General features: G+C 33.5%; 1 protein-coding gene across 2 annotated transcripts in view; it reads right to left on the bottom strand.

The window, feature by feature from the left end:
• SS18 (SS18 subunit of BAF chromatin remodeling complex) overlaps positions 1–26,444 on the bottom strand; it is a 99,506-nt gene that overhangs the window by 30,108 nt on the left and 42,954 nt on the right. For both annotated transcript variants that reach the window (XM_044666509.1, XM_044666515.1), the window contains exons 4-5: positions 20,635–20,788; positions 18,747–18,968 (exon numbers count right to left, since the gene is read on the bottom strand). In XM_044666509.1, coding sequence (XP_044522444.1) covers positions 18,747–18,968; positions 20,635–20,788 — 376 coding nt within the window. The remainder of the gene's footprint in view (positions 1–18,746; positions 18,969–20,634; positions 20,789–26,444) is intronic.

The raw sequence follows: 26,444 nt of genomic DNA, 5'->3' as shown, positions 1-26,444 counted from the left end.
CTTTATCTGATCAAATGCTTTTAACAAAGCATAATGGGATCTTATATTCTCTTCATCTTTTAGTCAACAGAGGAATAGTAAAACATATTGTCCATTATAAAGAGCATGGTGGCAGTGTAGATAAAACACTGGTTCAAATGCAATCTCAGATATTTACTGTATAACATCTCAGGCATTAAATCATTTAAGTCCATCTCAGATTCCTAAGTGGTAAAATGAGGATAATAGTAGCACCTATCTCCAAGGGTTGTTGTGAAGATAAACTAAGATAATATTTTTAGAGTGCTTTGCAGACCTTCAAGTTCTACTTAAATGCCAGCAAACTATTATTGTAGAATCTCTTGTAAAAGAAATTCTATTTGGTCACCTACTAATACCTTTCATTCATAATTTGTGAATAAATGAATCCCTTAAAAATGCAAACTACTAACAACTATATGCAAAGAATGCTCTAAAATCATTAATAAAAGAAATGCAGATTATAAGTACTCTAGGATTTATCACTTCTCATCCATCAAAAGGGCACCAAAAAAAGGGGAGGGGGAAACAAATTAGATATCCACTGCATATGCATGAGATGGTAAATGAACAGCGTGATATAAAAAGACACTGTACATCTTTTAAAAAAAAGGGAAAGAGGTTCAGAAACAATGAAAAAATAAACCAAAACTTCAAGGTGATGAGACGTATAAGAAGTAAAATTAAGTTCTAGATACAGATCTTTGGATTTCGGTAAACCATAATACTAATTACACTTAATTATACATTTCAATAAATGGGCAAAAAGTATTACTTTGTATTGCCTTTCCCCAAATTAGTATAAACAATATCTAAAAAACTCCTCTTTTAAAAACAAGTACCCACAAAATAGTTTTTAAAATTGAAAGTGATCAAAATTAAAAACAAAATAGAAGCAAAGCAAAAATATGACATCTAGGAGAAATATTAAAAAGGAAAAAATATATTCTAAGCTTTGTTCTAAAGGAGAAAAGTAATTTTAGACTAAGTCTCTTGGTGAAAAAGTCCCTGTATCTTATCCTTTATCTTTTGGGACTGTCAGCAGTTCCAATCCCAATGAGCTCAATTACTACCCCTCTTTTATTCCCTTCTGCTCTCCCTCCCTCAGAATCTCCCCCCTCAATATCTTTCAGGATCAAGCCAGGAACTGCAGAGAGAATGGAGGAGGACAGCACTCCTAAAGCTGGAGACTTTTGATCTCTTTCTTTGAAGCCTTATCCATATAAGAAAAAAAAAAAACCCAAATTATAACTATTCAATTTTGACTATTTTAGACTGTGTATATACTATGGTATTTTTGGTATGGTAATGAAGTATGCTGCAGTAGCAATGTATGAATGCTGTCCCTTGAGACAATATTAGAAAAAAAAATGCTATTCATATTAAGTAAAAAATGCAAATTTTATAGAATAAAAAGAAGATTGCAAAGAGAACAGTTGTGGTATACTCAAAAGCTACTGTTCATGATCCTTACAAATCAAACTTTTTTATGTCAAGACACTCAGGGTTCATATAAAAATATAAAAGATGCCTCTACCTTCATATTCAGATGTTCAGAATATATATGTGAATGAGTAATACAAAGGACAAGCACTATACATGCTAGTTATGCCTTACTAATTCCTATGTGTTGTTTTATACCTCACTATTCCGTTACATTTTTCTACATTATAATCAATGTAAGATATTCTAAAATGATTTTTAAATATTATTGAAAATGTTTTTCATTTCAATTAGATAGTGAGATATTGACATTCATGGATCATTCAGCAGTAAACAAAAGATTTATTTAGCCAAAGCAGAAGAATAATATTCAACAGGGATAGGCAAAAAGAACATATCTAATTGATTCAATTATGCAAATTATCTTGCCTGAGGTGCTTGCTCACCAAGATGCATCAGCCAAACAAGAGGAAGTGATGTCAACAGCCTAAGTTTTAGTCCCTTGAGCCAATCAAGTCTAGAGGGCCTACTTCTTAAGGAGAAACTAGCCTAACTTGCACAGGGGCAGGAGTTAGGATACTGCTCCTCCCATAAAAGATGAATGCATGATCTGGCAAGAGATGTAATATGGCATAGTTGGACTTGGAAGAGTAGTACTAAAAACCTGTTGAACCCTGTAAGCCATATGACCATAATCAAGTTACTTAATATCTTTTGAGTATGAGTATCTTCTTATTCTTCATCAGTCAACATTTATATAGCACTTGAAAGATTTGCAAAGTGCATTACAAATATTATCTCATTTTATTTTCACAATAACCAAAAGGTATGTGCTATTATTATCTTCATTTCAGAGATGAAAAAACTGAAGCAGCCAGAAGTTAAGAATCTTGCCTTCCTAACTCCAGGTCTGATGCTTTATCCATTGTACGTCCTAACAACTTTTTAGCTATAAAATTGGAACAATAATAATTGAGATATCTATCTCACAAGGCTGTTCAAATGCTCAAAAGGAATGAATTTATAACATTTTGCAAATTTTATACTATGTTTTTCAGCAATTTTTCAAGTGAAATCAAAGTAGTAAAGTAAATGAAAACTGTTCTTTAAAAAAACAGCATAAGCTTAAGATTTATGTTTTAATGTATCTGAAAAATTCTGTGAGTGATCTTCAAAAATGGTAATATGGATTTACAGTAAATACATTTTCTAAAATATTTTAATGAAAACAAATACTTGACCTAAGACCTACTATTAAGAACATCTGTGTTGTGATAGGATAGAAAGGCAAATAAGGAAAAACAAAATTTCAAGTGCTGCCATTAGTTACATGGCCACAAGCAAGTTAGTTAACTCCTCAGTGACAAAGACGACTTTCTAAGAACACAACTTATATGGAAGTTGCTGGTTCAAATTGCTGAAAGAAGTTTCTACATCTGGAGTTTTTCATACCCAACAAAACCACAACCCAAAACAAAAACAAAGACCCATCACCAATCCATTTGTCCAAAGGACAAGTCACATCAACAGGGATAGCCAATATGTCTAGAATAATGGAATTCTAAAACTGACAGGGATCTTGGAAATTAACAAATTCATTATGACCAAGAAAGAGATAAAGAACATTACATGTAAAGATGTAAAATGAATAACTTTGACTATGTTAAATTAAATGTTAAATTTGTACAAATGAAACCAATGTAAACAAGATTAAAATGGAAACAAACTGGGAAAAAAATTTTATAGCAAATTTCTCTGATAAAGACCTCATTTCTCAATATAGAGAACTAAGATGTATAAGAATACAGGTCAATTGACAAAGGGTCAAAGGATATGAAAGCAGTTTTCAGATGAAGAAATCAAAGCTATCAATAATCATGTGAAAAAACACTATATTTTTCTTGATTAAAGAAATGCAAATTAAAACTGAGGTACAACCTCACACCCATCAAATTGGTCAATATGATAGTAAATAAAAGTGCTAAGTTTTGGAGGGGGTATAGCAAAATTGGGACATTAATGTATTGTTGATAGAGTTGTGATCTGATCTAACCATTCTGGAAGACAATTTGGAACTATGCCCAAAGGGCTATAAAGCAAAGCATACCCTTTAATCCAATAATGCCACACCTAGAGCTGTATCTCAAAGAGATCAAAAAAAGGGGGTAAGGACATACTTATACAAAAATATTTAGAGCTGCTCTTTTTGTGGTGGAAAGAATTAGAAATTCAGAGGATGTTCATCAAATGGGGAATGAATGATTAAACAAATTGTAGTAGATGATAGTGATAGAATACTATTGTGCTGTAAATGATGAACAGGATTTCAGAAAAAGCTGGAAAGACCTACATGAACTGATGCAGAGTGAAATAAGCAGAAACAGGAGGACATTGTACACAGTAACAGCAACACTGTGGGGTGATCCACCCTGATAGACTACGCTTAGCAATACAGTGATCCAGAACCATTCTGAAGGATTTTATGACAAAGAATGCTATACTCCTCCAGAGAAAGAACTGATGGGAGTCAGAATGTAGATCAAAGCATACTACTTTTCACTTTAGTTTATTTGTGTTTTTCCTTTGGAGTTTGGGTTTTATATGAATATTCTCTTACAAGAATGAACAATATGGAAATGTTTTGCATGATACATGTATAATTGAGGAAAAAAAAGAAATGATTCAATATTCAATAGATTTAACATTTTCACCCTTGAGATTAAATTCAATTCCAGAAACATATTAGCCATATATAAGTCATTCAAGAAGGACCAACCTACCATAAGGTAGATCATTCCACTTTTACACAACTCTAATTCTTAGTAATTTTTCCTGATATTAAGACTAAAATTGGGGGCAGCTAGTTGGTTTAGTGGATTGAAAGCCAGGCCTAGAGATGGGAGGTTCTAGGTTCAAATGTAACCTCAAACACTTCCTAACTATTATCCTGGGCAAGTCACTAAACCCCAATTGCCTAGCTCTTAGTGCTCTTCTGCCTTAGAACCAATACACAGTATTGATTAAGACAGAAGGTAAAGGTTTAAAAATAAATTTTTTTTAAAGACTAAACTTGTCTCTTTGCAACTTCTACCAATTTATTAATGGTTTTGTCCTCTGGGGTCAAACAATCAAGTCTAATGCCTCTCTTCACATGACAGCCTTTCAAACACTTGAAGACAGCTTTCTTATGCCTCCTGATTTTTCCAAACTAAACATACCTAATTCCTTCAATCCATCCTTATATAACATATACTCAAGGTCCTTCACCATCTTGGTTACCCTTCTTTGAATACTATCCCCGCTGGTCATTGTAGTTCTTAAACCACTGAACACAATATTCCAGATGGGGTATAATGAGGACAAGAGTACAATGTATCACCACCCAATTCCTCAAAGTTATGCTCTTCTTAAAGATCACATATTATTTTTGCCTGCCACATCATACTGAGATCTCAATCCACTAAAATCCCCAGATATTTTTCAGAACTGCTATCTAATCATGTCTCCCTCTATCTTGTACTTGTGAATTTAAATTATTATATGCACATTGAATACTTTTACATTTATATCCACTTAATTTCGCCTAATTATATTCAACTCAATACTATGGCCTGTTAATATCCTTTTAGATACTCTTATCTATGTGTTAGTTATAATTTCTAGCTCTATATTATTTCCAAATGTGATGAGCATACCATCTTTTCCTTTATCTAAAACACTGATAAAAATGTTAGAGTACAGGCTCAAGAATAAATCCTTGTATGACTCCACTGGAGACCTCCATCCATACTGATATAAATTATGGTCTTTTAACCAAGTCTGAATCTACTTTTTTTGATTATCATCAATTCGCCTCTCAATCTCTTCTCCATTAAAACAAGATAGCAATATTATACAAAGCTTTGCTAAAATCTAGTTAAACTATAATCACAACGTTCTCTTTAACTACCCATTGAATCATCCTGTCAAAAAAGAAAATGAAATTAAGCCATGGGAGTGTTGTATAACCTCACTTTCCATATCTACATATTAGCCAACCACCTCTTTAAAGATCTAGTCTAGAATTTTCCCAGGAATCAAAGTCAAGTTCATCAACCTTTTAGCCTGAAGAATCTATTCTCTCTTTTTTTTGAAAATTGGGACATTTACTCTTCTCCAATCATCTATCCCAAGCAAAGCTCCTAACCTTTATTTGATTCTGTGATAATATCATACTGTTGATTATACCCTAATCTCTTCTGTTTTCCTAGAACACCTGAAACGAAGTAAAAATAAAACTCAAGAATTTTTAAGTCAATAGAAACTGAATAAACATAAAAGCATAAAAAATCACATTTTAAAGTTATCATAATATGATTCCCCAATCCTACCTTTTACTTTAAGGGTGAAGATATCTAGGTATACTGCTATGGAGCTCAAATGTATTTTGAGGACAACTACTTCAGGTTAAAAATTCTAACACTGCATTACAGAGAATAACTGGAAATCTACAATTAAAAAGCAAAGAGAATAGAGATGGGAATGCTCTCTGAAATTTTTCATTGAGGTTCCTAAATTTAAGGTTATAGTTGTTTTGATATACTTTAATCTACTAGCTTATGATATTGGTGGTCTTCCTCACTCCCTTTTTGATTCAAACTGTCCCACATCTAAAACTTTTCCATTTATATGATTCTAATCAATGTTCTTCCATAAAATACACATGCCCAACATACTGAAAGTTTTGTTTAAAAACAACATACTTTATGGACACCTTCAGTGAAATAAATATTGAAGTTTTCTTTCTACCTTATGCTTTCAGCTCACCACATGACTCAGTTCCTTTTCCAGTTATAACTGACCTCCTTGATATTTTTACTCCATTTCCTAAGTATTAGATCTAACTGGCAATGGGTGACAATCTCCTTAGACCCACCCATGAGTCTTCTCTTGGGATTACCTAAAATAGTTATTTTCCTTAGAACATAGTATTTCATGACTTGCAACCATAAAGTATGACCAGGGAAACATGGGTCTCTCAAATTAAGAAGCAGTTTTAGGATTACTGAAAGTGCTACACAATTTCCCAAACGCAATCTAGTCCAATCTTTTATTCCTGATTCGACTCAGGATTAGGTTCATCATTCATTGGCATTATATGCCCAAGATAGATATATAAGTGGAATGATATAATAGACTGCCTCCTAAAAAGGATATCATATGCATTCTTTATTCATTTAACTATGTGGACCTGCTTAGGCTGACCATCTTACTATTACAAAGCTAAATTAAGTTAACAGTGCACAACTGGAGTAAATGTGTCTATCTGGTATATTCCTGACAAGATAAGATTCCTGAACAACAAATGACTGCCTAGCTCCCACATACATACTCCAACAAATCCCTTAAGTTTAAAATAAACCTAATAATAATCAAGAAATTGAATGAGGAACTAAAGAGTAAGTGAATTCTTCCATCTCAAAAAGGCATAAAAAGTCAGTCTGAAGCCCAGAGACAATAGGAAAAGAGTCGTCGTCCCCCCACCCCCACCCCCATCCAAGACAGTGCCAACATGGGGTAGTATAGCAGCATGACTAAGAGACAGAATATGGAATCCACTGCTCTGAACCTTAAAGACCTACCCTTGGGCAACAGATGCCAGTAAAGGAACCCAGGCAATGTAGCAAGGCTGACCATTCCACCCTAAAGCATACCCAAGAGGTACATCTGAATTAGGGTATAAACTTAATTTAGGAACTAAAGGTTGAGAGGTAAGCAAACCAGTAAAAACACAATTATGGTATCAAAAATTATACCTAGTAAATCCCTCAAAAAAGAGCACTCCAAAACAACTGCAAACTCAAAGGAAAAAAACGTATTTTGCACAAGGACGACATGATCACCTACAAGAAATAAAGCAAAAGATAAATGATGAAATAAAAGCTGTTGAGGAGAATAGTTTGGAACAAAAAAGAAAGTGGCAAAAATCTAACCCAAGAAGTAGGTACTTGAGAAATTAGAATAGAGCAAAGAGAAATCAATTAATTTATGAAGCAACAAGAAATAGTAGAATAAAATCAAGAGTGGAGGGAGAAAAAAAAGATCAGCTATCAATAACAACTGACCTGAAAAAGACGTAAAAGAGATTATTTAAGAATCATTTTATTCTTTGAAAACCATTATTTTTTTTAAATGGCTATAAAATATAAGAAATCATAAAACAAAACTGCCTAAATTCACTAGAAGTAATGGAAAAGGCAAAGACAAACAGAATCAAATAATTATATCCTGAAAGAAACCCCATAAGGAAAATCCAAGGACTATCATAACCAAAATCCAGTACTCTCATATCAAATGAAAAAATGCTTCTAATACAAATGAAAGATTTTGCAATATAATACTTAGAAAGTCCAAAGATAAAGGCTTTCAGCCAAAAATAATCTATCTTACATGGCATAGTATGAAGGAATCCCCTTTAAGGGAACAGAAGAATTTCAAATACTTCTGATGGAAGACCAGAGCAAAGTAGAAACTTTGAAACAGAAACACAAGTACAGAGAAACCTAGGAAGGTAAAAAATTTTTGAGTGATATGATATAGTACTAACATTCAAATGGAGAATAGTACATGTCCCTTCAAAATATTAAGGTTCATCAAGAGATACTAAGAGAGTTAAATAAAAAAAAACATGGGTCCTCAGTATAAACTGGTTTTATTCTGAGGAATATGAAGTGGGGAAAAAGGAATACAGTAACACAAAGGGGAATGGAAGAGGTTGATCTTGTTACTGGGGTATATGAGAAAAGTATACAAAGAGGAAAAGGTGAGAAGAGGAGGCATCAAATGAACCTCATTCTTACCTGAAACAATCACAGAGTTCTTGAACACAAACATACCCAACATATTGATGCAGAAATACATCAAACTGACCATGGAAACAACTGGAGTGGGAGTGGAGGGCAAGGTTAGAAGGCAGAATAAAACTGGGAAGTCAAAAGTAAAACAAACTTCTTGATTCTGAAGGAGAATTAAAAGAGAGGGGGAAGAAAGGAACTAGAATCTTAGATTGCTTTTTATTTTTTAAAAAACCTTACCTTCTGTCTTAGAGTCAATATTCTATATTGGCTCCAAGGCAGAAGAATGGTAAGGGCTAGGCAATAGGGGTTAAGTGACTTGCCCAGGGTCACACAGTTGGGAAGTGTCTGAGGCCAAATTTGAACCAAAGACTTCCCATCTCTACGCCTGGCTCTCGATCCACTGAGCTACCCAGCTGCCCCCTTAGACTGCTTTTTAGACAACAGGAGATAACAAAAGAAATTGTAGCAAATGAATGTAATGAAATATAACCATAATGAATAAGGAAAGATACATTTCAGAGAATCCTAGATAGTATAAACTGACAGCTCAGCAAGTAGAACAATTTATACAAAAACCATATTAAAAAGACACACAACTTTGAAAGTCTTAACTTCAATCAAAGCAATGACTGACCAACCATGTCTCCTGAGGACCAATGATAATGCAGGTTACCTGCCTACTTAGAGACAAGTGAGAGAGACAGGTGTGTGTGTGTGTGTGTGTGTGTGTGTGTGTGTGTGTGTGTGTAGCAATAGTGGATAAAGCACTCAGATTGGAGTCAGGAAAACCTGAGCTCAAATCTAGTCTCAGACACTATCTATGTGATGCTGGGCAAGTCACTTAACCCTACTTTGTCTCAGTTCCCTCATCTGTAAAATGAGGTGGAGAAGAAAATAGCAACCATTCCTGTATCTTTACCAAGAAAACTCCAAATGCAGTCAGAGTTGGACACAACCAAAACGAGGAAACGACATTTTTTGATGACCACTGTATGGTTTCAATTTGCTTGACTATGATTTAAAAAAAAAAAAAATAGAGGTTCTTTTCTCCTTTCTATCTCTCTATTAATAGGGGAGGAAGAATAGGGGAAGAAAGAGTTTAGCAATACTAATGCCAATAAAACTGTTCTAACTTATAAAATGTAAGAGAAGAGACATTCAAAAAGAAGCCCAAGTAGGAGACTTTCAAAACATGTAGAATTTATTATATTATTTTTAAATTGAAATGGAACTTAATATAGAATAATCCCCTTTTTGTATTTTAAAAAAAGATGCAATTCTATTCCCAACATTTATACAAAACCTCTCCTATTGTCTTCAGCTGCTAGTATCCTCCCTTCCCAACTGCTCTGAATATCAAGTTGATACCAAGTTTTTCCCTAAAAGAAAGGCTCTTATTTCTAATAAGGAAATTTGTCTGATGATAATCATAATGGTTTTGAGTTACCAAATGCTATAGTATATTAGTACTGCCTCAAAAAATCTAAAGTTGAGGATTACCCAAATGACATCAGAAAGGCATAGTGGTATGAGACAACTGTCAATTATCACAAACAATAAATTACACTGAAGTAATTTAGCATAGGACTTCAGTAAATTGAGTGGGCCCCTGGTATTAAATTCATAAGAGGATGTGGTCAAAAGTTGTAATGGTGTAGAGTAGTAATACTATGTAACACCAGAGGAATACTCCTATTGAACACACATTCATAATATAAGTATGGTGTGTATAAAATATTTACAATAGAAATTTCAAAATTCTATGTTAATAATCAAGGATAACTTAGAAATAATAGAAGAAAAATAGTTAAATATAAGGAATTCAGTAATGTGGCTAATTCTTTTAAAACTAATTTTTACTAATGCCTTTTGTTATATGTGACAAGCATTTCCAGGTTGAGTCTCCTTCTTAACTCCCCCTATCTACTCCTATCTTTGTAACAAAGAAAATTTATTAAGCAGAAACAAGGATCTAGTAGTATATTTAATTAGATATTGCATCTAGTAGTATATTTAATACCCTGATTTCCAAAGCCTCATGTCTCTACTAAGACAAGAAAAGTATTTTTCATATGTTCTCAAGAACCAATATTGTCATTATAATGACTCAAAGTAAACTTCTTATTAATGTTCTTTTTTCATATATGTTATTTAGTAAAGTAGTTGTGTCAATTGTGTTCCTGATCCTGAAAATTAATTTCTCTCTGCATCAATAAATACATATTCTCTCATGTTTCTCTGAATTCTTCATTTCCTAATATAGGAATCTCTGGGTCAATGAGTATAAAAGGTTTGACCACTTTTTTTGAGAGTTCCAAATTATTTTCCAGGATGGGAAACTTTGCCAAAGTTCCTTTATTCTTTATTATTAAGAATGGCTTTCTTGGCGAGGCTAGGGGAAGGATACAGTGGGAAAAGTAGATGATATAAATTTATATCAATAAAAATCTAGTTTTTGAGAAAATGAAAAGGTGTGCTAAAGTTTAGGTAATACTTGGCACAAATTTAACATTAATGTGAAAGCTAAAAAAACACAGAATTAGATGGACTTCTAAAAAAGGGAAGGAGGAGAGAAGAAGAGAAGACAAAAAGAAGAGGGAAGGAGAAAAGAAAGGGAGGGGGAGAAGGGATAGTGTTAGAGTTTAGTGATCAGAGGACAGAATGTTGAGGAATGATCAAACTGAGAAAAAAAGAAAAATTAAGGGAAAAAAAGAAACGAAGTTAGAAACAAAAGGAAAGAGAACTAAGAAGTATCGAAGAAATTAAATGAGAAAGATTTTCAAGAAAGTTTTAGTCAAGTGTTTATCAAGAGGAAGAAAGAGCTACTATGTTAAATTGTTACACTATCTCATGAAAAAGTAGGTGATTAAATGGATGAGTAAGGATATGAAAAACACCAAGCTCAGACCACTAACTATGAGTTTATTCAGGAAAGGAAGAAAACAAATAGTAAACAAGCAAAAATTTAAAAAAAAAAAAAAAAAAAAGGAGAAACTAGTATATATATCTGAAGGAAAAATGGAAGATAGGACAAGGAAATATTAAAAGATCCAGAAGAAAGAGGAGTTGGAGTCAAAGAAATAAAAGAGACTAATGCCTAATGATCTTGATTTCAGTAAATCCTGAGGTGAATTCATGGTTGAGAAAGAAGAGGAATGTACACGTGAGGTAAAGAAATCAGGGGAGTAGAAAGACTGAAAGTTCTTAAAGCCTTGAGACTTAAAGTCCTTAAAAGAGAAAATATCAACTAGACACAGCATTGTAATAGTAATAATCAGCCAGAAATGAAGCAATCACAAATATTTCTAGCCCACTATCCAACTGCCCAAGAGCACTAGCTGGCTAGAAGTACTCAATTACATATATAATTGACAGTAGTGAGAAGGAGGAAGAGGTAAAAGAATTTCCTTACAGGAAAGATTATTTAGAATGGCATAAAATACAAATGATACTTGTTATATGTCAGGCAAGAAATTTTTACATTTGAGGACCTGGATTCAAATTCTGGCTCTGCTACTTGTCACTTGAGTGAGCTTGGGAAAGCTATCCTCAGTTTCCTCATCTGTAAAATAAGGACATTAGGTTATATTATCTTAAAGATGTTTTTAGCCCCTAAATCTTAAGATCCTATCTATGTATTCCTTTAATAGAGCATTCTATTAGATTTATTTCAATATCTGGTATAATTCTTACCATCATCTCTAGAGAATCTCCTTCCTCTCATTTCAGTTTTCAGTCTCATCAAAATTAAGGTTTCTTCCAATCAATACACTTTACTGTACATCATAAGGGCTTTCAGACATAAATACCTCCCCCTTTTATGAGGACTCTCCAAACAGCAAAATATTCAATAAAAAGGCATGAGGTTTTTTTTAAGTCTCTGTCTTTCTAGTGAGTTCTCTAGTGTCACTTTTCCTTTCCTAGTAACCTTACCCATCTTACCAGATAGATCAATTCTGTTTTGAACCCAGACCCTGCCTGGTAGTGATCTAAATGCTAATCAATGGACAAATGTCTAATCACAAATGAAAATAACTCCATATTAGAATGGGACAAAATTAGCTATGTTGGGCTAATTTCCATGTTTAAAAAGCAACATCATGCTAGGAGTTCAAAATTATCTAAAACTTCTTTTCTCCTTAAGCATCTAGTCGCCTTCTAGAGATTTATGTTGCTAGAATTCTAATCTGCACTATCATTAACAAAATCTCCTAAAACTCAAAAAGCTTCCAATGTAACAACAAAAATTCAAGACAAAATAACATGCTGTGTCAATACCACTGAAAGCTCAACCAATTATCAACTAATGATGAAACAAATGTAAATCTGTAAATACAAACTGTAGTAGTGACCTGATAAAGGGACCTTAATTTCTTATGATGATTTTTCTTAAAGAATTTTCATCTCTAAATACTAAAATTTTTACCACGATTCCTTTAGTTGAAATTTACTTTATCACTCTTATATAGCATTTTAATGTTCACAAATTACTGTCCTCACAATAATCCTGTGAAGTAGGTGGTGTAAGCATAATTAGGCTCAGAGGAATTAAGTAACTTGCCCATGATCACACAAGTCAATGAAATGTTAAGAATACATCAATGGATCCAGATCTCCCACTCAGTCCAATCCTCTTTTCACTATATCATGCTTCTGCCCCTCCAAGAATGTTCTTTTCATTCTTTAGCTACTTACATGACCTTGGGCAAGTTACTTAACCTTTTTGGGTCTGTTTCCTCTTGAGTAAAATAAGAGTATTACTCTAGATGAGGACTCTTTACCTTGTTTGTGCCATAGGCCAGCAGGGCAGCCTGGTGAGGCCCAGGGACCTATATTCAGTATCATGTTTGTAAATACAGAAAACAAAACACACAAGAAGACAAAGGAAAGTAATGACTTTGAAACAAAAATGTAATTCTTTCCCCACCTAAATCCACACATCACCTGAGGTTAAAAATTCACCTATGTCAACTTAAAATTTTTTCTACTCTCTGTGGTTGATTATTATGAACTTGTCATTATTTAATAAGATGGAGAAAAGTATTTTCCTTCAATTAGTAAGTTGTAGCCCTTTCAATAATACTAACTTAAAACTCCCTAAGAAAAAAATCACCAGGGTCAGATGGATTCACAAGTGAATTCTATCAAACACTTAAAGATAAATTAATCCCAATACTCTACAAACTATTTGACAAAATAGTCAAAAAAAGGGTCTTACCAAATTCTTTTTGATACAAATATGGTACTGATTTCCAAGCTTACCAAAAACAGAGAAGGAAAACTATAGACCAATAACCTTAATGAACATATATGCAAAAATATTAGCTAAAAGCTACAAGTTATCACAAGGATTGTTCACTATGACCAGGTAGGATTTATACCAGGAATGCAAAGATGGTTTAATATTAGGAAAATCACCCACATAACTGACCAATAGAAATCACATGATTATCTCAACAGATGCAGAAAAGGCCTTTGACAAAATACAACACCCATTCCTATTGAAAACACTAGAAAGTATAAGAATAGAAGGGCCTTTCCTCAAAATAATAAACAGTATTTATTTAAAATCATCAGCAAGCATCATCTGCAATGGGGATAAATTAGATGCCTTCCCAATGAGATCAGGAGTGAAGCAGGGATGCTCATTATCACCTCTATTATTTAATTTTGTACTAGAAATGCTAGCAGTAGCAATTAGAGGAGAAAAAGAAATTGAAGGGATCAAGTAGGCAATGAGAAAACTAAACTATCACTCTTTGCAGATGACATGATGGTATACCTAGAGAATCCAAGAAAATCAACAACAAAAAAAAACCAGTAGAAACAATCAATAACTTTAGCAAAGTTGAAGGGTACAAAATAAACACATATAAATCATCAAAATCCCTATGTGTTTCCAACAAAACCCAGCAGTAAGAGTTAGAAAGAGAAACTCCATTTAAAATTACTATAGACAAGATAAAATACCTGGGAATCTACTTGCCAAGGCAAATTCAGGAATTATATGAACATAACCACAAAACACTTCACACAAATAAAACTAGATCTAAACAAATGGATAAATAAAATAGATCTAAAAAAATCTAAACATTGATTGCTCATGAGTAGGATGAGCTAATATAATAAAAATGACAATCCTACCTAAATTAATTTATTTATTCAGTGCTATACCTACCAAACTACCAAAATACTTTTTTATACAATTAGAAAAAATTATTAGGAAGTTGATCTGGAAAAACAAAAGATCAAGAATATCAAGGGAAATAATGAAAAAAAAATGTGAAGGCCTAGCTTTACCAAATCTCAAACTATACTATAAAGCAGTGATCATCAAAACTCCATTATAGTACTTGCTTAGAGACAGAACAGTGGATCGATAGAACTTGGGGTAAATGACAGTAGCAAGATAGTGTTCAATAAACCCAAAGATCCAGGCTTTTAGGACAAGAACCCACTATTTGACAAAAGCTGCTGGGAGAACTGGAAACAAGTTTGGGAGAAATTAGATTCACAGCAACATCGTACACCCTATACCAAGATTAACTCAGAGTGAGTGACTTAAATATAAAGAGGGAAATCATAAGTAGGTGAACATAGAATAGTATACTTGTCAGATCTATGGGAAAAGATGGACTTTAAGACCACACAGGAAATAGAGAACACTACAAAATATAAAATGAATAATTCTGATTACATTAAATTAAAAAGTTTCTATACAAACAAAACCAATGCAACCAAATTAGGAGGGAAGTAACAAATTGGGGAAAAAATTTTACAACAAAAACCTCTGACAAAGGTCTAATTTCTTAATTTTATGAGGAGCTAAGTCAATTGTACAAAAAAAAACCCAAGCCATTCCCCAATTAACAAATGGTCAAAGGACAGGAACAGGCAGTTTTCAGATAAACAAATCAAAACTATCAATAAGCACATGAAAAAGTGTTCTAAATCTCTCATAATTAGAGAAATGCAAATCAAAACCTCACACCTAGCAGATTGGCCAATATGACAGTAAAGGAAAATAATAAATATTGGAGGAGTTGTGGCAAAATTGGGACACTAATGCTTTTTTTTTTTTAACTTTTTTTTTAAACCCTTGTACTTCGGTGTATTGTCTCATAGGTGGAAGATTGGTAAGGGTGGGCAATGGGGGTCAAGTGACTTGCCCAGGGTCACACAGCTGGGAAGTGGCTGAGGCTGGGTTTGAACCTAGGACCTCCTGTCTCTAGGCCTGACTCTCACTCCACTGAGCTACCCAGCTGCCCCGACACTAATGCTTTTGCTGGTGGAGTTGTGAATTAATCCAGCCATTCTGGAAGGCAATTTGGAATTATACACAAAGAGCTTTAAAATAATGCATACCCTTTGAACCACTGCTGGGCTTGGACTCCAAAGAGATAATGAGGGAAAATACTTGTACAAAAATATTCACAGCTGCACTATTTGTGGTGGCTAAAAATTGGAAAAGGAGGGGGTGTTCCTCAATTGGGGAATGGCTGAACAAATTGCAGTATATTATGGTGACAGAATACTATTATGCTATAGGGATTCCATATGAACTGGGAGAACCTCAATAAACTGATATAGAGTGAAATGAGCAGAACCAGAAGGACATTGTACACAGAAAGTAAAACATTGTGGAAAAATCCAATGTAATGGGCCTTGCTACTAGTAGCAATGCAATAAGCCAGTACACTCCTGAAGGACTTACATAAAAGAATGCTATCCACATTGAGAGAAAAAACTATGGAAGTAGAAATGCAAAAGCAAAACATATGACATTGCTTATCACATATATGTATATATATGGGTATGTGATTTGGGGTTTAGGCTTTTTAAAAAAATCACTCTTTAGCAAAAATGAATAATATGGAAATAGGCATGAAAAAATAATACTAACTTAAATATGCTAGTCCTTTATTATTTTCCTCCTTTCCACTGATACAATGAGAACCACTTGAGATCACAGAACTATCAGGAAGTTTCTACATTCTATTTTTGATTTATATAAAACAGAAATGCTAGTCTCTGGTTCTGCTCTCAGTTCTACCATAATTACACTATAAATACAGACAAAACACATGACCTATATGAGCTCTAGTTTCCTCATTTGTAAAATGTAAGGGTTAGAAATTATGTTCTCTAAGGATCTTTCCAATTCTAAGTTCTATTTTTTAAAAATCAGGAGAAATTAAAAATATTAGGAATCACTGTTAGGTAGTAGTAGTTTAGGATTCTCTGCCTTTCCTTCAAGACAGGGGGATCTATTTACCAATGAATTCAACTGTAACTTCTTGTTCCTTTATTTTAACTCTGGTTTTTTTAATAATTAAATTTTAATATGGTTAAAACTTTGCTTTATTTCAGTATAGGAAATCTCTTTGCTGCCTTATTTGGAAATGGACAACTTAAAGAGTCTCATGACTTCAGGCTGGAATGTACCTTAAAGAACATCTTATCCAACTCTATTATTTGAAAATAAGGAAACTGAGACATCAAGGTTAAGTGAATTTCCCAAGCTAATCCACTTTCAAGCAGCAAAGCCAAAATTTGAAGAGGTCTTTTAACATGAAAACCAGTACATAAAATTCCAAACACATAATTTTAATCAATAGTATACAATTTGTTCTTTCTGTAGTGGCATTTCTGTAGTACCACTGATTCAAATTAACACTTTCATTTAAGGCATTTTTGTGAAATTGTTACAGAAAGTAAAACTCTATCTGTATTCTATAACTGAATTATTTAAGTTATTTTTTAGCTATTTAATTTATTTGAAAAATCTACAATATGGACAAAAACATAACTAATAAATGAAAACTGAACATACAAAAAAGAGGAACAGTTGTCTTTCCACAGAATTCAAGGACATAAAGACTGCCATATTTTAAGCAAAATTTCCTCAATTTCATGCTATCTTTATTTCAAAAATCCTTTACCATCTTGAGCATACCTACATGCTGCCATTTTTCTTCACAGTATGTTTTCTAACAAGGAATTTCTGAAGTTGAGAGAATAAAGTAGTAAATGATTTAAAAAGCTATAGCTGAAGGAAAAAATACATAAGCATGATATATGACAGTGAATAGAGCAATCACTGTAATGCCTCGACTTCTTCAAAAAATATTGACTACATGCACATTGCTACATGCATTATTTTGTTTTATAAAGTCTTATGATGAGTCATATCAAACCATGCTACAACAACCACTTGTGTGCACACACCCTACCTTTTCTTAACTATAGGTTTTCTAAGAAGTGTGCCATCATTACTGTAGTTGTTGTCAGAATCATTATCAATTTTCTTGTTCTCACTGCGGGTAATCAAACTGTGTGTAGAAACATCTGAGCTGGCTCAACTCCCTTCTGATCTAGCACTGACTGGATCTTGCTGTTGCTTTGAACCTTTAAATGACCTAATAAGAAAAAGAAAACATTCCATCATGGGCACTAGATAAATTTGGAAAAATGTGGAATAAGTGCCAGTTTCGTAAAGCTAAATTCTGAGTGAGCTTCTTTTCTTTTTAGCATTTTTCATTTAAAAATTATATCATTCACATTAATAAATTTAACTATAATGTTAAATAAACTTTAAAATTTCCTTGCGTTAATATACTTTGGCAATTGTTTTTTAAATAAAATTTTGAAAACATTAAATGTGAAAATTTTATTTTTATATTATGCTTTTATATTCCATTCTTTTCCTTAATGAAGGCATCTTCGGAATGGCAATATGCCAAATAGACAATTAGCAGGACAGAGCGCCACTTGCTGGTTTACAGATATTATTCACATGAATACTTTAAAAAAAGAAATTGGGTACCTTCATTCCCTGAAGTTGACAGTTAATTTTAGTGATATCACACTACCTCATCTAAAAAGATCCGAGAGAATATGACATACTCTAAATTACATATTCTAAATAAAATACATATTATTTTATTCCTATGACACCGAAAGATAATGAGTAGACAGATGAATCATCGATACCAATTAATGATTTTTTAAAGCTCTAATAAAGAAGGCCTTTTTTAAATGGTTCCAATTGCCAAGATAATTAATGAAAAACAAAAACTTCTTTAAGAAAATTATCATCTAAATTGCCTCTCTGTGAAGTAAATAAAATGTGTTAGATTGTATAATGTTGTGTTTTTTTAAATAATTAATTAGAAAGAGAGGGTCCCAGGTGAAATGTCAACTAGCATCACCTACAAGCAAAAAGTAAACAGTATAAAAAAGAAAAACAATTACAATTTCAAAGGATAAAAGGCAAGTTGATCTCAAATTCAATTCTATGTTTTTGTGATTAACAGCAACTGTTGCCACTTATTTCAATCTTGTATTCATTTATGTATAAGATGGAAAAATAAAAAGAAATTTAAGTTTTAAAAAGATTAAGCAGTAACTCTTTTTGACCTAAACAAAATAACAACAAAATTTGTTTACCTTGATTTGGTTGCATGTTCATATTTGGTCTAGGGCCATAGTTTCCCATAGGCTGTCCTTGACTCATGGTCATCTGATTCTGTACTGGCATACTCTGTGAGGATGGCACTGAATGGTTATAACCTCCCATAGAACCATGATTACTTGAGGGCATGTTCATGGAACTGTTTGTCATATTAAGCTGATTGGGTCCAGGTCCCTGCATAGGCATATGGTTTGGCCCTTTGAAGAAAAATGAACAGCTCCAGTAAATAAACAGTCCCTCCAAAAAGATCTTCAGATGTGTTCATTATATAGTACTATGAAATAATATAATCTTAAAACATAAGCTCAGATTGGGAATTAGGAATGTGACAATAAAGTTTACTAAAAGACAATTTTCTACCTTTAATAGGTTAGAACTTAAAAGTCAAAAGTAGGTTAACTCACCTCTTATTTAAGTTGATGATAAGCTAGTTTCAAAGTTCCTTGTTTTTTCTTTCCTCCCCCTTTTCCTGTCATCTGAGTATTATTCAGTGTGTGTTGGCAACTTCTAGACAGACTCTAACTTCCTAAACTATTCCAAATAGCCTAACAAAAGATTCCATCAAAGACCATATCAATAGTAGCTTTGACATACTGAGAAGAGGGAAAATGATTTTCATTTCCAAAACCTACATCCAAATGTCTAATTACAGATGCATTTGTAGTATTTCCCATCTAAAAACAAATATAGAAAATGGTTCTGCATAATGAAAAAAGCACTAGATCAAGTGAGGCAAACTAGGTCCTCATCCCAAGTATATTGTTGTGCCACCTTGAGCCAATCACCTCCCCCACTACTAGAATCTTAGTCTCTTCATCAATCACATGCAGAAGGCAGACAAAATGATTTGTGAGGGCCGTTTGAGTCTGGGTCAGTGAGTGGGCAGATAAGCTAGAACTTAGCTGCCAAAGCAGTATGCCTCTGTAGTGCCAATGCCAGATTACCAGGCTGTCCTGATTCTAAGCATCATTTTTAATCCAAACTTAGTTTAGGTTGGTTAAAGGAACACTGGGTAGAACATAATGTGATCCCTCCTTCTGCTTTCACCTTCTCTTCCACTATTGGGACCCATTGACCTAATTAGCCACAGAAGCAACTGACACTCAAAAACTAAAAGGTTGAAGATCATTAATTTAAAAAATATGTCTAAGTAATTTAATAGTAAGTAAATGTCATCTAATAGCCTGAGAATTAAAGACAACTTCCAAAGGTACTGCACTTGTAACAAGGGAATAAGGACACTAGGGAGTTCTAGTTCATTATACAAAAACTTTTTCTCATCTTATTTTTCAATGTTTTTTGATATTTTACTTTTCAAATACTCTTTTTAATAAATCTTATTCTTTAATAAATATCACCATTGATAAGCAAAATCTTTCAATGAAAATTTAAACTCAAATATTGCTAATAGCATCAATAAAAAATATGAAGTTGGCAACAAATTGACTTTTAATTCTTTTTCCTGTTTCTTCTATCACTATTATTTTTTATATAAACTTAAAAGTAAGCCATTATAAAATGCATACTTTTGTAAGATCTATTTATGAACAGATAAACCCTGGGCCAATACTTTTCCAAAAAGCTTCTAAAGCCAGCTATATTGCATGGTTTCAGACAGACTAAATTTAGCCAGTTCTGTTCATCAGAGGAATGCTGTGTGTCAGCTACATCAAAGCCCAAGGGCAGCCTGATAAACACTGAATACAGGTCACGTAGCTCTGTAGCTAACAAACTCTAAGAGAGCTTGTACTCCGGGGCATTCAAAGCAGTTTTGTCATCAACAATCTAGTATCCCTTGAGCCCCCATGTCGTTTCAGTTGCTAAGCAACTCTGGTGTTAATGTCTTAGAAGAGAAAAACTTACCAGGCATCTGGCCGTTCATCTGGTTCTGCATGTGTGGTGCAGGAGGACCCCCACCTACCATTCCATCTGAAGACATGTTGTGAGAACGTGGAGGTGGGGGAGGGCCACTCTGATTCATCCCTCCCGGACCCATAGGCATATTCTGTGTGGGTGGCTGAAAGAAGACAGTTTAGGGAAACAAGAGAAGCAGTTAGTCTAATATATTATATGTACATATGGTCTAACAGTTGTCTATATTGTTAAGTGAGGTATAAAGAAAAGGATAAATTAATTTCATATTTCTTCTAATACATTTAACATATCACAATATTAATTTCAGTGACACATTTAATATTTCCATCAACCTTACATAATGGATAAATTAACATGCACACAGCATGAGAGCATCTTATAACCAAAAAGAAGACCATAATTAAGGTTTATTTAGCGTGTTAAAATTTAAAGTAATGATGAAAATGACCAAAAATTTAAAGGTTCCCTAGCAAGAGACTTCCCCTATCTATAAAACCTCCAGCTATCTGTTATTTCTTGGATATAAAACTGGGTAAAATAAAACAAATGTAAGGGTTGGTCCTCATTTCTGTCATTAATATCAATACATTATACCTATAACTAATAATGGACTTAAATCTGAAAAGAATGAAAAAAATAAAATATGAAGGGCCTTAAAATTAAAAAGTTGATGCTTTTTACATTACAAAGGATATATGGTATATAGGAATGGGGAAGGAGGATTTTTTTTTTCTTTAAGCACCAAGGACCTAGCTTAACCCAACACTTTTTGTTGAATACCTCATGGACTAGAAACACATTACTGATAGCCTCCAAGGGTCCAGAGACAGCTGCCTCGAAAGGATGCCTTTGGCAAATTTCCTAATGAAATTGTGAGGAAAATAACTGACTAACCTTGAGAGTTCTAAAAGGGACATAAAGAAAAAGAACAAACACACGAGGTGATCTGCAACACCTGGCTTCAATCTTGGGAGATATTTCAGAATAGAAATCTAATGAGTACTCACTCTCCAATCTACCCTTTAGATTGGCAGAAACATGTAGGGAATCATCATACCACTATATTCACTTCCAGTCCTTGGTAACCTCGAGAATTATCTTTGCTTTTATGTATGTACATTTTTGAATTCATTTGTAGAAAGACTAAACATTATTCTGATTCTATCTCTTTAAAATTTACTACAATGAAACCTTATTGATTATGCCAGACAAAAATGATTCTTGCTCCATAACATGCTCTCAAAATCTTTAATAGTCAAAATTTCAACTAAACTTAAAACTCCTTACCCCAAATCTTTTTTCTTTAGTAGTATCTTCATTTTAAAAAAAAAAACTGAAACCATCAGAATAAGTACTAGTACATTCCCTACTTTTAATTATTTATTTATTTCCTTCTCTCTGCAACTGATGAACTCTTTGATTCCAAAAAACCAAACCCTGAATTTCTGACCCTAACCTCTGCTGCCTTTTGAAAGCTCTTGCTCCCACCTCCCCCTTAAAAGGTTTAACTTAATAGTTGCTTCTTTTCTTCCTTTTTTTTTCAAATTTCTAAAATGCTTTCTGTTTCTGCTGCTTCCAATTCCTAACCTGTAGTTCCTTTGTGAGTATTCTCCCACTGTGGCTATTTAGGCTACTTACTCTTTCATCTCAAAACTTCCTTTCTAAATCTCAATTACTGGGGGCAGCTGGGTAGCTCAGTGGATTGAGAGCCAGGCCTAGAGACAGGAGGTCCTAGGTTCAAATCCGGCCTCAGACACTTCCCAGCTGTGTGACCCTGGGCAAGTCACTTGACCCCCATTGCCTACCCTTACCAATCTTCCACCTATAAGACAATACACAGAAGTTAAGGGTTTAAAAAAAATAAAAAATAAATAAATCTCAATTACTATCAAAGTTTTATTTGTCAATGTTGTCATGAGCTTCCCAAATTTCTCCATCTAATTCACTTTTCTTCCATCATCAACTACAAAAACCATAAACACACTTTGATGTCCTGGTACCACATAAAAAAATGAAAAACGCAAAAGCAGAATTCCTCATTGTTCTCTTACCCACCAACTTAACTGGAATACTTTTTCTCTCTATCCCTCAAGCATGGCTCTTGGGGTTATTTTGAATTCACTGCTAGCTGTTGCCCCACACGTTGTATCTTCGGAGATTCTTCTTTCATATTATGGCTCTAAATCTGCATTCTAATACCTGAGCTCTGCAACTCACAGAAGGCTATTTAAGCAGAATAGGATGGTTTATGAAGAAAAAGTAAAAACAATGAACTAAATCAGAAAAGCATGGTACAGTTGACAAGAGCGCTGGACTTGGAAGTTGGAAGACCTCAGGTTGAATCCCATATCTGCTACTTACTACCTGTGTGACCTTCGGCAATTCATTTCCCTTCTCTGGGCCTCAGTTTCCTCATCTGTAAAATGATGGGGTTGGACTCAATGACCTCTAAGGTCCTTTCCAGCTCTAAATCTATGATCCTATGAGAATAAGACAGGAAGATGGAAAAGGAGTGAGATTCTAAAATTGTAGCTAAAGGGGATTTCTCTGTTCCTGAGAAAAATGGTAAAAAGTTTAACTTTCATCCTCTTGTGCTGATGACAATATTGTTATTTTTTAGTTTCCCTAAAGTAACATGCATTGTATTCATTAGGCTCTCCAGTATTACCAACTTAAAAGCCCTTATAATTGCTAACACAATGTGTGGGAGGGTACAGCAACTCTTACCAAACCAAAATATTCTTCTTAACAGTAGAACTGAGGACTGAATAAAGATACTGCTACTTTCATATCATAACCACAAAGCCAAAAAGGAATTCAAAATAGCAAATAAATTTTGCATATTTTACCATACTTATTTACTTCAAATTAATATTTTGGATGAAAACACATGCAAATTTAACTAGAGGCAAATCACCTAATATAGATTCACAAAGAAGATATTTATAAAGTTACTAATCATAATGACTTTGGATCATAAAATAATTCTATTTTATTTGCTAATTTAGAATAGTCTAATTTAAACAACTCAGCATAAAACTAAATATTGACCTTCTAGAGCACCTGAGAATTTTATAAATTACTTTTTTACAAAGCATTATTCTCAAAGTAAAGTCATCTTGAACTTCTGTGATTCATTTGTATTATCAATAATACAAATCTCCACAAGGAGGCACCAAAATAACACATTAAAGAATTTTAGTGTCACAAAGCAAATACAGGCATTCTTTAAAATATGAAACAAAATGTATATAACTTCTTCCATAAAGATTCATGATAATAACCATTATTTTTCACTGATTTATACTAAAAATTGTAGGCTCATTTTGATAGAATAAAAGGATTCTTGCACAGGGTTCACTACCAGAACCCAGAAAATCACACAACAGCAAACATTTCTTGCATACCAGTTAGCTGCAAGGTATTGAGCTAAATAAAAAACATCATTTCTGTCACTGCTTCTAGTACCTGATCTGGGTACTACACTTAAGGACAAGAACAAAGCATAACCAATTTTTTTAATTCTTTAAGTATAGGCTTAACAATTTATCTAAAACTTGTTCTTCATAAATTCTTTAATGGTGAATATCTGGAAATTATTTTGTCATTAATGGTATGTCATACAATGAAAGATCATAGAATATCAAGCAAAAGACTAGGGATTCAAATCCTTACTCTATTTATTTAATAGTTATGTTACTTTTGGAAAATTTTTTCACATCATTCTAGGTCCTGCTTTCCTCAAGAGAATTGGATAGATGATCTCTAATGTCCCTGCCAGGTCTAAATGCTATGAGTCTATATACAAGAAATTCTATTCCAAACGCCTTCTCACCATCACCCAATATTCCCCCAGTCTAAAAGAGAGCAGGAAAACTTATGGTTTTACATTTTTAATTTCCCTATCTAATGCAAAGTGTCTCAGAGAAAGTTCAGACATCAGAACTACACTGCAAAAAGGGCCAGAAAATCAGTAACTGACCTTCAAAACCCTTTCTCTAATGAGTTTAGCTATAATCATTTAATCCTCCAGATATTTTAAGTGAATTTTGTTTGTAGTTAAATTGCTAGTGTGAAAGGGAACTGAAATTGGAGTAAGGAAAGCCTGAGTTCAAATCCCACTTGGCTGTGTGACTCTGGGCAAATATCTCTTAAGCCACAATTTCTTCATCTATAAAAGGAAATAATAGTGCCTATACCTGTTAGGGTTATTAGAATATAGTGAGTTAACTATAACTGAGTCCAGCACCTTATAAAAGCAAAAAGCTACGTGAAGGCTATATAGCTATTATAAAAATAAAACTTTGCCTTAGTAAAATCCCATTATATAACTGAACTAACATGCTTTCAAAACTCCTAACTAGATAAACAAATTCTTCAGGGGAAAAACTACTAAAAAAAATGTTAACTAGAGAGAAATAAAAATAATGAGAAAGTTTACAGAAAGCATTTCTTAGATTTCAAAAATACACAACACATTGGTTTTCATTTAAACTGAATCACACAAACATCAAAATCACTTCATGTAAATTTTACTTAAGCTATATTTATAGGTATCTCTTATATTTCTAGATAGATTTTACCTGAGGTCTTGCTGTCTTTATCATTATGATTATCATCATTTTAAAAAGCACTGGAGGTACACATTTGTGACCAGCTGTAATAAATAGAATATTGACACTGGGTAAGGGTACACTGCCTTAAGACTCAGTTTGGATTTGATTCTTTGCTTTTCTTTCATTCAGCCCAATAGTACTATTATGATCAGCAATCTCACATCCCAAGAATAATCTGGCCTCAGTAGGGATGATTTGACTAGCCTACCCCATTCTGAGGGACCCATAAGGTAGGTATAAGAATAAAATGCAATTCAAGAGCAGTGAACAGTAGGCAATCAGATAATTAGCATCTTACAAGGCAGTGATAACACTGTTCAATCAGCAGGGCATAACAACAATTTGACATTTAAATTAACCCACAGAACACAAGTCTTTTTCTCCTCTTCATTTTTGTCTCCCAGAATTATGATATTCCCCCTTTTGTAGGCTGCACCAAAATTCACCTCTTCCATGAACTCTTCCCAATTTCTCATAGTCCAAAATAGTTTTTGCTGCTTCAAAGCTGAAGAAAAATTATGAAACTATGCTGACTGGGACTACTACAAATTTGTTACATAAACTCAACTGGGCTCTCACAAAAAGAAAGCAATTATTTTACATTTTCCTAATTGATTCACTATCCCACTCTCCAGAGTGGCTTTTCTAAACTTTTCAGGTCTCCTCAAACTCCCTCTGGCTTCCCTTACCCCTACTCTCAACTAAGAAGCTTGCCTCATGACTGCCATATGATTGAGGGATATAAATAAGAGCTCCCTCTTATCCTCTCCTCATCTCCTTAAACTTTGTCTCATAAGAAAAGGTGGTCCCTTCTCCTTATAAAGGCAAAACCCTCTACATGAACAACTGAACTTGTTCCATCCTGCCTAGCAGATTGTCCCAGCTTTTACTTCCACTCTCACTAATTTTCAAGCTCTCCGTGTCTAATGTTTGCATACATTCCCCTGTCTCTCATATCCCTAAAAAACTTCAAGTGATCCATGCATACTCATTAGCAATTGTCCTCTGTGGCTAAAATGTATATCTACTTCCTTTCCTCTCAACTCATTATATATAGTTTCCAATTTTGTCATTCAATTGAAACAGATTTTTCCAAAGTTACAAATGATCTCTATTAAATCTAATTGGCTTTTCTCAATCTCTCATCTTTTGTGACCACTCAACATCAGTTGACACTGTCAA

The sequence above is a fragment of the Gracilinanus agilis genome, chromosome 1 (assembly GCF_016433145.1).
Source record: "Gracilinanus agilis isolate LMUSP501 chromosome 1, AgileGrace, whole genome shotgun sequence".
NCBI classification, from domain to species: domain Eukaryota; kingdom Metazoa; phylum Chordata; class Mammalia; order Didelphimorphia; family Didelphidae; genus Gracilinanus; species Gracilinanus agilis.
This window is presented reverse-complemented; position numbering and strand designations above follow the sequence as displayed.